The following is an 11,607-nucleotide window of genomic DNA, read 5'->3' as shown; positions in this document are numbered from 1 at the left end:
ATTGTTTTTGATATCATAATTAGAAGTAAAACTTTTTTTTTAGATTAAAAGTAAAACAATTTCACATTTGATGTGATCATAAATGTCTGTATAAAATGGACTTGAGTACTTTTTTAGATGAGTTCTTTTCACCTAAAACAAAAAATTCACCATAACTAGGGTGAGAAGCTGTCAAAAGAGAATACATATATTGAATATAGAAAGTTTTATTCCAATTATTTTCCTCCAAGATAACTTTAAACAAATCACGCTATGGAGATTTTTTGATTTTTTCTAAGAGCGCATTTATGTATGTTGTGTCACAGCGTAGTTATTTTGTTAGTAGTGTTTAACTACTACTTCAAATACTTTAAATACTCTAAAAATTTTACCAATAAATTTTTCTACCTATTTTTTTTTTTTTTGCAACTCAAATGATCGTTTCTCGTTATATTCTATGGTAACGCGTAGGTAGGTACCAAAGAAAATTTTAAAAAATCTTCTCTGGTAGGTACATATGTCATTTCTGTCAACTGCTGAACGCAATATGCTTTTTAGTGTAAACAGGTTATGCAGAGCTCGGTGTTGGCGCGCTCAGTTTGTATATTTGTTGGTAGTTACTAAAATAAGGTTGTAGTAATTGTTTTATGAAATAAGATTGCTTTTAAGAATGGATCTTAATAACGCTGTGATGACATGTAGTGTAACCGTTGAGTGGACGACTTCTGCTGGAGCAATTGGACGTAAAATTGCTTACCGATCAGCAACAATGCGTCTCATTCGCAATGATATGCGTGAACTTTTTCTGGAAATGACGCCGGAGAAACTTAAACCAATTAAATTTAAATTAAAAGAAGTGTTGGTGCATAAAAAATTTATGGCTGAAGGAAAAGCATCCATTAATTTTCGATCAGAAAAATGCACCATGTATTTTTCAAACGCTCCGCCGGATACATTAGTAGGATTTCTTCGAATTATATATATTAAGTTAAATGGTACAGATAACAATGAAACTCCGTTACGCAATAGTGTTCCAAGACATATGTTGTCCAAACCTAATTCATTTGAGGAAGTATCTCCAATAACGTCTAACGAACTTATAATAGCTAAAAGAAAGGCGGGATTATTGAGAAATTCCGCTGCTGGAGTTTCACCGTTAGCATATAAAAAGCGAAAGTTGGAAGATCTCAGCAGTAATGATTCGTCCAATGAACCTCATGCTAAAAAACTGCAACAAAAACCATCTTTTTTCTTAGAAGATAGTTTGCCCTTATGTGAAGAGCAACTTGAAGTGCTGCATGCATGCAAATCTGGTAAGAATGTGTTTTTCACTGGATCGGCTGGCACAGGGAAAAGTTTCTTGTTAAAAAAAATTATATCGACTCTACCACCTGATGGAACAGTTGCTACTGCATCAACAGGTGTAGCTGCGTGTTTAATAGGTATAACCTTATGGAATATATATTGGTAACATCTCTTAATATATACATACTTTTTTATAACAGGAGGAGTAACGTTGCATGCTTTTGCGGGTATAGGCACAGGAGAATCTACTTTGGAACGCTGCGTACAATTGGCTTCTCGCAGTGCTTCTGCGCAGGGTTGGCGTAAATGTAAAGTTCTCATAATTGACGAAATTTCTATGGTAGATGGAAAATTTTTTGAGGTATTTAAAAAAAAATTTTAATAATTTTGGAGGTTCAGAATTAGCCTTGATCCTCAATTTTTACTCTGTCAAGATCAAAAATAGATGTTCAAATTATTTTAGCAATAACCATAAATTTTATTATTAGTTGCGGAATTTATTATACATTTGTATTCTTGATATATCCATGTTATAAAACATAAATGAATATGCGATAACTTTACATTAAAGCAATACAATACATTTTTTAAACAAATATTTATTTTTTTAAAAAATATTTTTTTTAGAAAATGGAGTATGTTGCCCGTCATATACGCAGAAATGATCGTCCTTTTGGTGGGATTCAACTGATATTATGTGGAGACTTTTTACAGCTTCCGCCAGTTGTGAGCAAAGAAGTTTTGGCATCTAGTCAATCACAACGGTTTTGTTTTCAATCAAGTACCTGGGAAAAATGCATACAATGTGTGTTTGAGCTGAGAAATGTACACAGACAAAATGATCCAGAATTCATAAAAATCCTTAATCATATTCGTATCGGACATGTTAATGAAGAGATAGCGAAACGCCTATTGGCTACTTCAAAACAAAAGATCGAAGCTAATGGTATACTTGCCACCCAATTATGCTCTCATACAAATGACGCAAACTCAATTAATGAGTCCAAGTTAGAGAATCTTTCTGGAGAAAAGATACTTTTTCGAGCTGAAGATTCCGATGCCTCAATGTCGAAACAATTGGATTCGCAGGTACAAGCACCTTCACAACTGTATTTAAAATTAAATGCGCAAGTCATGTTACTTAAGAACATAAATGTAAATACTGGACTGGTAAATGGAGCACGGGGCGTAGTGATACGCATTGAGAAGGGTATTCCGGTTGTACGTTTTAAAAATAATGTCGAATATATATGCAAGCACGAAAAGTGGTCTATAAAATCAGTTGGTGGAGCCATTTTTTCACGTCGGCAGATACCACTTAAACTAGCTTGGGCATTTTCAATACATAAAAGCCAAGGTTTAACATTGGACTGTGTTGAAATGTCACTGTCCAAAGTATTTGAAGCGGGACAGGCCTATGTAGCGCTTTCACGTGCCAAATCACTAGATTCTTTACGGGTGCTAGATTTTGATACTAAGCAAGTTTGGGCAAATCCACAAGTATTACAATTCTACAAACTTTTCCGAAGACGTTTGCAGGATACAACTATGATTCCTTTAGGAGTTAAACATAAAAACGTAAAAAATGAATTAAACGGCTTAAAGTCTAGTGCGGCAGCAAAATTAAAAAAGAGTCTCATGTCGAAACCTATTGTTTCAATTAGCTAATTTTATTTTCTTCTAGTTTTTAGATAAATTTACTTTTTTTTTATATTCATTCGAATAATTTATATTCTCTATATTCCTCTCAAGAGCTGGATAAGGGTGTATATATTATTGCAATGTTTGTCAAAGAGCATTCAAATTACCTAGTTCATTATCAACTTAACTAAACGAACCGAGTTAACTATGTGGGTTTCTCTGTCTAATGAAAAGCAAACTAAATTTCTGGTGTTAGAGACATCGAATTAACCTTTTAGGAAGAGGTTGAATGAATCGATCTCGGTTCCACAAATTTTTTTTCGAGATTGACTCCATATTCCATGTGCAAGTATGCTTTCATATAATATTAAAAACTGATATAATTTTTTTTTATTAATGCGGTATCAGTAAATATGGATCATAATAGTTAACTAACGATTACTACCAAGTATTACAAGTTCGAATTTCGTAACTATTTAGGAAAATTTAAAACTTATTTAAATAATTAATTTAAAGACTTTTTATTTAAAAAAAAAATACTGATAATATCTCTAACTCTAAATAAATAGTTTTAACTATACAATGCATGTAAAGTATGACTGTATATTCGTAATATTTCTATATAAAATTTAAGTATTAATTTTTATAACATATATTAAACAAATTTTAAAAAACTAGAAAAATTAAAAAAATAATCTATGCGAATAAAATTTTTTATGTTATAAAAAGAATAAAAATTATATTTATTATTTACAATATGCAATTGCCGATATATAATATCGGAGAGAATCAAGAAAGGGAGAGCACAAAATTATAGTCTACAAAAAAGACGGAATAAAGATGCATCCATATTATCGATGGAACAATCGATAGTTCAAACTTATAAATATCTTCACTTCACTTGTTTTCATGTCACAGAACACACACTAACTTGAGCCCAATCTGTCTTTTCACCAGTCTTATTAATGTAGCTAGGTTTCTTAACCTTAACCCAAGTTTACTTCAATTTAAATTCAATTCAATTTAAAATAGTCCATGTTCGGGCGTCACGAAAAACTTTTAATGATCAAAAAGAATTTTTTTAATTTTTCGTAACATTGTCTACAATGAAGAAATGAAGCTGCATTGCTCAAAGCTTACTTAAAAAGGCAAAAGCAAGGGTTGCCATATAATAATTAGTGCACAAGTGGGAAATTAATATATAAGGACTATTTAATATTTATCAATTTAATTCATTTCATTCCAATTATATGAATATTAAATAATAATATAATAAAATATTAACTGACAAATGGTTTAATAAAGGTCATCCGCATATTCAAGGTCGCATAGTTTGTGACGCAGTCCTCAATGTATGCCCCTCTGTTCGATGAAGAAAGTTTCCAGCACAAAAGTGGGAATAAAGCACATCCTTGCCTAATTAAGATTCGTTGAGAACGTGCTCGGGCATTAATCTTTACATAATGATTTTACTTATAATACTAATTGACACATTGATTATTCATGTTTAGAATAACTTTTTATTAAAAAAATACCCATTAAAAAGAAAGCCCTGTGCTATGTGACTTTCTAAATAAAAATTTAACAAATAAAGATATCTCTTAAACCCAAATAAAATGTTATTGTCTAACACAGTGGGAAACCTCAAATTCATTCGTATTCCATTCACGGTTACCACTTTATTTATTTTATTAGCCCTATTTTGTCAACCTTGTAGTAAATAACAAAGACAATACAATAAAGTTATTCAAATATAACGAAATACTAATAAAGAAAAATTTTTCATGTTTACATTTTTAATTCACACTTTTTTAACCTATATAAATACTGAGTATTTTTCATTACAGATCTAATTATCTCATTCAATATAATTTGCTACATTCAATTAGAATATGATTTAGTATTCAAGAAAGATCAGTTTCTTATAATTGTCATATTATTATAACTCGTTCAAAGTTGGTCTGGGAATGCTTTCAACTTCTCAACACCCTAGCATCGAGGAACTATGTTATTTTTCCTAGTTGGACCTTTAGGCGCACAATAGATCTTTTAGGTCGGGGTGCTTCAATAGCCTATTATTTAAATAATAATAATTATAACTCGTCAAACTAGTTATAATAATTAGCTAGTCATAGGTAAATAACTAGTAACCTATAGTCAAAACGGATTTAGTAGTACTATTATCGTACCAGATGTAACAGCTCCTTCTGTGGGTATGGCTTTTCATTATTCAACCTGTTTTAGAATCAAAACATCCTTAATAAAATACCGGAATAATTTTCGTAAATCGCCCATAGTTGATTGATCCTCAACAACATTCTCAAAAATCATAGAATAAGGCCATATATGCCTTATGCCTACGGCATTATTATTAATTATAACAAAAAGCGAATAATTCCTTCCAATTTAATATTTTTGCGTTAAAGTTTTTAACAGCCTTATATATAAACAAAGTATATTTAAAAATTTTAAATTTTTTCGATTTTTATTATTTGTGTTATATAAGCATAACCATCATCTTACAACAAACTACCACAAACGAATATCTGCATTAGAACTTTACTTTTGGTAAGAAGTTTGATAATAGAAGTATCGACTTCTACTTAAATAAATAAGGCTCTCCTCAATGATTTAGTTCATCTTCAGTTTTCATGCCGGAGCCCACTGGCCCATTACGACGTTCCCAAATCATACGATGTTTCTGTTTCATGTACGCAATCTTGGCATTTCCGTAAGCACCCAGATCACCATCTGTAATATAATAACAATATTTTAGTATGTATGTAAAAATATAGTTGCCTATTATTAAAGGTGTTTTAAGTATATACAGAATAAATATTCATTAGTGCTTAAAAGTGTTCGAACATTACGATGTTCAAGCAGTTTGAGTATATTCGAATTCGAGCATTTGAACTGAACACTTTAAGAATACTCAAGCGAATCGAACAGGAAATCTGCTTTATATTTTATTCAATATTTATTTTTTTTCATACAAACACGATCAGACAAATACTGAATTCAACTTCTTCTCAATTTATTCTTGTTCCTAAACAATCTCCTCTGCTCTCACATTTTCTTTACCTAACCATATCCTAACCTGTGTATATGTATTTGTAATTCATTTTATGTTATTGGTTCTATAGATCTTCGTGGGTTACAAGAATTCCAGTAGCAACAAATGCTTGAAGACAATATAGTATTCAAACGTACAGCCAGTCTATACACGAAAGATTTGATTGAATCCCAAAATATTCGAACATTAAAATTTTCAAACCTTCGAAAAGCGCGAATAATATTTAAGGTTTTAAAATAAATATATGTTGAAGTTAATAGCGTCTCATTTAATGGTTTGATCCTCCATTAAGCTCACTACAGTAGCTACTGTCTACAGTACGATATACATATCTATTTATATACGAAGTTTAAACATTCACACGTCCACAGTAGTTAAAACTCTTATTAGAGAAATATCTGGCAAATTTGGGTAAAGAGAAATTGAATTTTTTGTCAGTTAACATATAAAACTTATATTTAATCGCCTTCATAAGTTGAAGAGAAAGTGCTTGTAAATTGCAGTTTTGTATCTAATGATAGCCTGGAGCTCTCTTCAATTAGAGTACGATTTTTTAGAGAAATTTATGGGATTTATTTCATTTATTGCTGGTGAATTGTTGTTATTGAAGCCAACCGGAAGATAACATGTAAGGATTACAATACAAATACATGGGTTGGATGTGGATGGGTGGTGTTAGGGGTAAGGGTAGAGAGAAAAAGGATAAAGGAAGTTATAATTGAAATTAAATCGGGTTCAGCCGCTAAAATCAAGCTACAAATGGGCAACGTCATGGGGGGTAGGCACGCACTAGTAATAGACGTGTTTATGAATGACTAGTAGCTGTTTAACACATGGCTATATCCTGATTTCAATTGAGCTAGAACAGTTCTTACTGTACGGGAGAGATGTCGTTCTTCTTATGAGATAACAAGCGGAGACTTGTTTTTACAGCATATCACGGTTGTAACAATTTAGTTTTTAAAGATATTATAATTTTTCATTCGACTTGGGAAAACTGATTTTTTGAGATTATCATATTTATCTACCAAACACTGATTCCACACAACGCTAAGATAATAGACTAAACCTTTAACCTGAAGCAAGTGAGATTCATCAAAAAATAATACTAATCTAGGATAAGTGCTACCTTTGATATAAATATATATATAACTAATTTGGCAATATGTTTCGATAATGGTATTTGCAAAGCACAATAATTAATATATTAAGTAGACATACTTAGTTGTTATCATTATTAGGTATTAAGTCTTTTAAAATCTTTTGTAAAGATGGGTTCTTCGCTTATTTGGATACAGGGACGAAGCTGTAAAGAATTTTTATTAATAGTGTGAAAACTTTAGAACCATTAAAAAATTAACACTAGGAAGGGTCTTATAGATGTAATCGATTAAAATACCATAACTACTGATTCTGTGTAGACTTAGAAACACGAAATACTGTTGTGTGCGTGCATTAATTACACTATATAAAATATAACAAAAATACCTTTTCTAAGCAATCTGGATATTGAATTAAAAAACAAGATAAGCATTGTCTCTGGGTGGAATAAGAAACGGTTTCTTATTTCACAATGTAAGTGCTATTGCACTGGATAACATAGTCCACTTAATGTAACTATTAAAACTGAAAATTGTTTATGTTATCGAAATGTGAGTCTCAAGGCAAAAGTTGAAATTTGAAACTTTTGTTATGATTTCGTTGTCAAGTACTTTCAGACAATAATAATTAAAATTAAATGGAATAAAATAATTTTAAAAAAAAAAATATATATATACAAAAAAATATATATATATACAAAAAAAATACTAAAGAAAAATATTATTCAGTGGAAATGCATTGCATAAATAAGCAACAAATTTTGAATAAAATTGATTCTGACCAAGGATTCAAATGTACTTACTCATCTTTAATTTTTTTATATTGGTATTAGCCTAGATTAAAAACTAGTGAACTAGAAACTAGTTGCGCCAGGTGTAGTATAGAAATTAAAATTATATTAATAATAATATATTATTTATAGCGATCACTGTTATAACATATTTACTTTAATCCGACAGTGTCATGTGATCTTAGCAATCATGCCATATTTATTTGTTTAAAAAGTTCAGTTAATAATATTGTTACGAATAATTGAAAGCGTTGAGTTGCCTCAACCTCTACTCTACTTACTCAACAATTTTGCTAAATATTAATCTCTACTATACCAATAATAAAATCATACGAATATTTTTCGCTCATAAAATACTTACATTTAATAAACCAATTTTCAGCGGCTTTATCATATTGTTCTTTAATGGATTTGCACCTTTCCAACTCATCGGGTGCTTCGTAGAACACGCAATCTTCGAAGCGTTGTCTTAATATGCTAACAATTTCGTTTTCTACCATACGATCACGGCGGAATTGCTGGTCGGCTTCAAAGCGGCAGACGACATCATCTGTATAACATTCATCTATAGTTGGTACACGTCTGAATTGTTTGTGGTACCAAGGGTATTTCTGTTGGTTCGGTTCAACGATGGTCTCTGTAAGAAGTAAAGAAATCGTTTAAAATACATTGTTGAGAACATTTTCTAAATTAAGGACTATATTTAGGACAAAAATTATTTTAAAGCAAAACATATTTAATGTTGTATATTTTGGAATAGAGGTACTTGCACAAAAATAATTGGTTAATGTAAATTACAACACATTTAACATCGGCGTGAAAAATGTTTATGATGTCCCAATATTTATCCGTAAAACAGATTTACGTATAAGTCTTTTAGCTGTTGGCATGGAAAACTAATAAGCTACATGTTATTTACTAAATTAGTTACAATCAGAATGCAGTAATAGTTAAAAGTGTACATAACAGGTACGATGTTTACATGCAATCGACAAACAATAACAAATACTGAGCTTTGAGAAGGTTATGTTGTTATATAATAATTTTAATGTTTACTTTAAAGTTAAAATATTTTTGAAATAGGCATTCTACTGACCTCTAAACCAGGTAACAGGCCCATAAATTACGCTCTGCACAGCGTTTGCGAACCGTTCGATCGGACTTCGTCCTTCTGGCATGTTTTCGGCTTATATATTTTTTTTTGCTTTACGTAATAAAAGTTTGCATTAGGAATTAACTTAACCTGAATAACACTACTAGCATAGGTGCTAGAGCAGCTACTTACATCCCAAAAATCTTCAATCCGTGTATTATTTTCCAACTGACAGCGATTATGTTACCGAGAGATCCACTGCATCCTTCTTTTAGAAAACACCATGGGATTGAAACATCAAAATATAATTTATTTTTAGTGTGCATACATTCTCAAGCAGTTAAAAAACAACAAACAGCAAAGTATATTTTTGCAAGTATTCCATAAATATATTTTATGGAATACTTGAAATACTTTTATATTTTTTTAAAAAAAAACCTTATTAAATAATTTCATAGGATAAAGTAAAAGTGTTTTTACAAAGCGACAGCTACTAAATGAAATGAGAGCAACAAATGCAAACACTTTAAAATGACTCATTGAAACTTAATGTAATATCATCTCATAATTTTAAAAATAGTTCATATTATGCTATGTTTAGACTTTAAGTACAACTAATTTAACAAAATTGCAATACCTTTAATTTTTCATAAAAAATCTGATTAAAAATTAGCGTATTTTTGAAAGGTTTGTTAAGTCTAAGTCTAAGTCTAAATATAAATATAATATTAAATGTTTATAAGAACTGACTTCATCTGACAAATGTTCTGAAACAAAATTCAGATTCTTAAAATACGACCATTTACACTCTCACTTGCAAGTTTATTGTCTACTTTGTTTTGATCGAATTTGCGTACAGAGAAATCCAGAAGAATATTACTTATATGTGTTAGCAATCATAAATATGTAATTTCCGCAGTTTTATACGGCATTTACACTGACCGAAAATGGCTCATTTTGGTAAAAAATCGAATATGAAAAGCGAATGACTCATTCTTGCATACAAAATTCCAAGCGCGAATGCGATCCATTTCATCACATTCTGTATGAATGCGTCCAACCGACGTTCGAATGCGTTTCAAATATGTTCCAAATAAAAGCTCTTCATGGCATTTTGACAATTTGAGAAAGCTGTTTTTGACATATTTATAAAATAAGGTAAACAAATGTTTGGTGGTTGCATATTCTTGAAAACGATGCATTCCTTTTTAGTACTTCTACTTCCCAAAAGGTAATTAATCGAAGTTAAAAATATGTTTTAAGTTTATATTGTAAGGTTTGAAGGTATATTTAACCTTCATGCAACATTTTTTTGGTACAGTCCAAAAATCAAATTAACAAGCAAGTTGAAAAATCAGCTGTTTGGAATGAGAACAAATTAATTACAAGGAATGTAAGCACTTTCAAATTGCTCATTCAAAATGAGCCATTTTCGGCCAAGGTAAACTCCATAGTAGACCAATTTTGTATTAGTGTCCATTAAGTTTTGATCAACTGATGAACTAAACAAAGACATTGGATGACTGCATGAGTTTCTCATTTATTATATTTAGTTACATTTAGTAAGGTCACTACACGAGACGAGTATATTTATGACTAAGTTTATTTTATAATTATCAATTCTTAAAACTAATACAATATTAATATATAAAGCTTTTAAAGAGAATAAATTAAATAAAATATTTATTCATTAAGAATTGCTAATTAAGTTATAATAGCTATAACAGTAAATCTTTCTTGTAAGAGAGAAAGGGTGTTTAAAATTTAAGCAGTATTCGACTAAAAAGTGGATCAATAATAAAAAATCAGCAGCGAGGACTTAGTAATTTCACTAGAGAGTAATCTGTAATTATAGCTTTCAAAAGTACCGAAAGTTAATGATAATTATAGAAATGTTTTTTTCAAGCAAGACAACTACACAAAGAGCAACACGTCTTGAACATTTTTATGTATTGATATAATAATAAACTATGAAAAAACTATTAACGTCTTGGGCATCTTAAAATAAAACTCAAAAAATAATATTTAAGTTTGCTTTATATTATATTTATCAAAAATAATTCCTACATTCTGTTTTTTATTTAAAAACGCACAAATTACTGTTACTTTTGCCTTAAAAATATAAAAATCAGGAATTACCCTAAGTTTTGAAAATAAAATATAACTCACACTAGCCTGCCGAATATTTTTTAAAACAAATATATAAAATGCATTTTTCATACAATGTAGTTGTTTTTGTAATTTCATACAAAATATATTAATTTCATGGTAGTGTAGTTAATCAATGCATTTAGAAAACTTCAGTTCTTTCCTAGTAACGTGCATGGGGATCAGGTTTGAATTTTTGTTTTGGTGGTCAGTGAAACATTAACTGTAATTTATTATTGTAAACTCTTCCACAAAAGTGAAATTAAGTTTGAAGTGATTGAATAAAAATAATCAATAAAAAAATATAAATAAAGAATAAAATAAAAGATCAAATTTTATTTGTTTTGATCACTTACATTGAGAGCAACATTGAAATTAATTTCGAAAGACATGTTTGATGCCTGTTCGACAAACAGGTTACATTAAATTTTGTCATGTGCGTTTGTTCTGTTCCAAAAAAATTCCAAATTGTTTCGT

General features: G+C 30.0%; 2 protein-coding genes across 2 annotated transcripts; one reads left to right on the top strand and one right to left on the bottom strand.

Moving 5' to 3' along the window:
- The first annotated feature begins 433 nt into the window (after nucleotides 1–433).
- LOC119688988 (ATP-dependent DNA helicase PIF1) lies at nucleotides 434–3,412 on the top strand. The gene is made up of 3 exons (XM_038103701.1): nucleotides 434–1,421; nucleotides 1,485–1,645; nucleotides 1,912–3,412. The coding sequence occupies exons 1-3, from the start codon at nucleotides 650–652 to the stop codon at nucleotides 2,950–2,952; spliced, it is 1,974 nt and encodes a 657-aa protein (XP_037959629.1). The 5' UTR covers nucleotides 434–649; the 3' UTR covers nucleotides 2,953–3,412.
- A 1,979-nt stretch (nucleotides 3,413–5,391) lies between these two features.
- On the bottom strand, nucleotides 5,392–9,279 carry LOC119688987 (NADH dehydrogenase [ubiquinone] 1 beta subcomplex subunit 10). The gene is made up of 4 exons (XM_038103699.1): nucleotides 9,175–9,279; nucleotides 8,986–9,093; nucleotides 8,251–8,526; nucleotides 5,392–5,676 (listed from the first exon to the last, which is right to left on the bottom strand). Exons 2-4 carry the CDS (start codon nucleotides 9,065–9,067, stop codon nucleotides 5,549–5,551), a joined length of 486 nt encoding a protein of 161 aa, XP_037959627.1. The 5' UTR covers nucleotides 9,068–9,093; nucleotides 9,175–9,279; the 3' UTR covers nucleotides 5,392–5,548.
- Nucleotides 9,280–11,607: the final 2,328 nt, after the last annotated feature.

The sequence above is a fragment of the Teleopsis dalmanni genome, chromosome X, assembly GCF_002237135.1.
Source record: "Teleopsis dalmanni isolate 2A chromosome X, ASM223713v2, whole genome shotgun sequence".
NCBI lineage: Eukaryota > Metazoa > Arthropoda > Insecta > Diptera > Diopsidae > Teleopsis > Teleopsis dalmanni.
The sequence above is the reverse complement of the archived record's forward strand: the minus strand, read 5'-3'. Positions and strand labels throughout refer to the sequence as shown.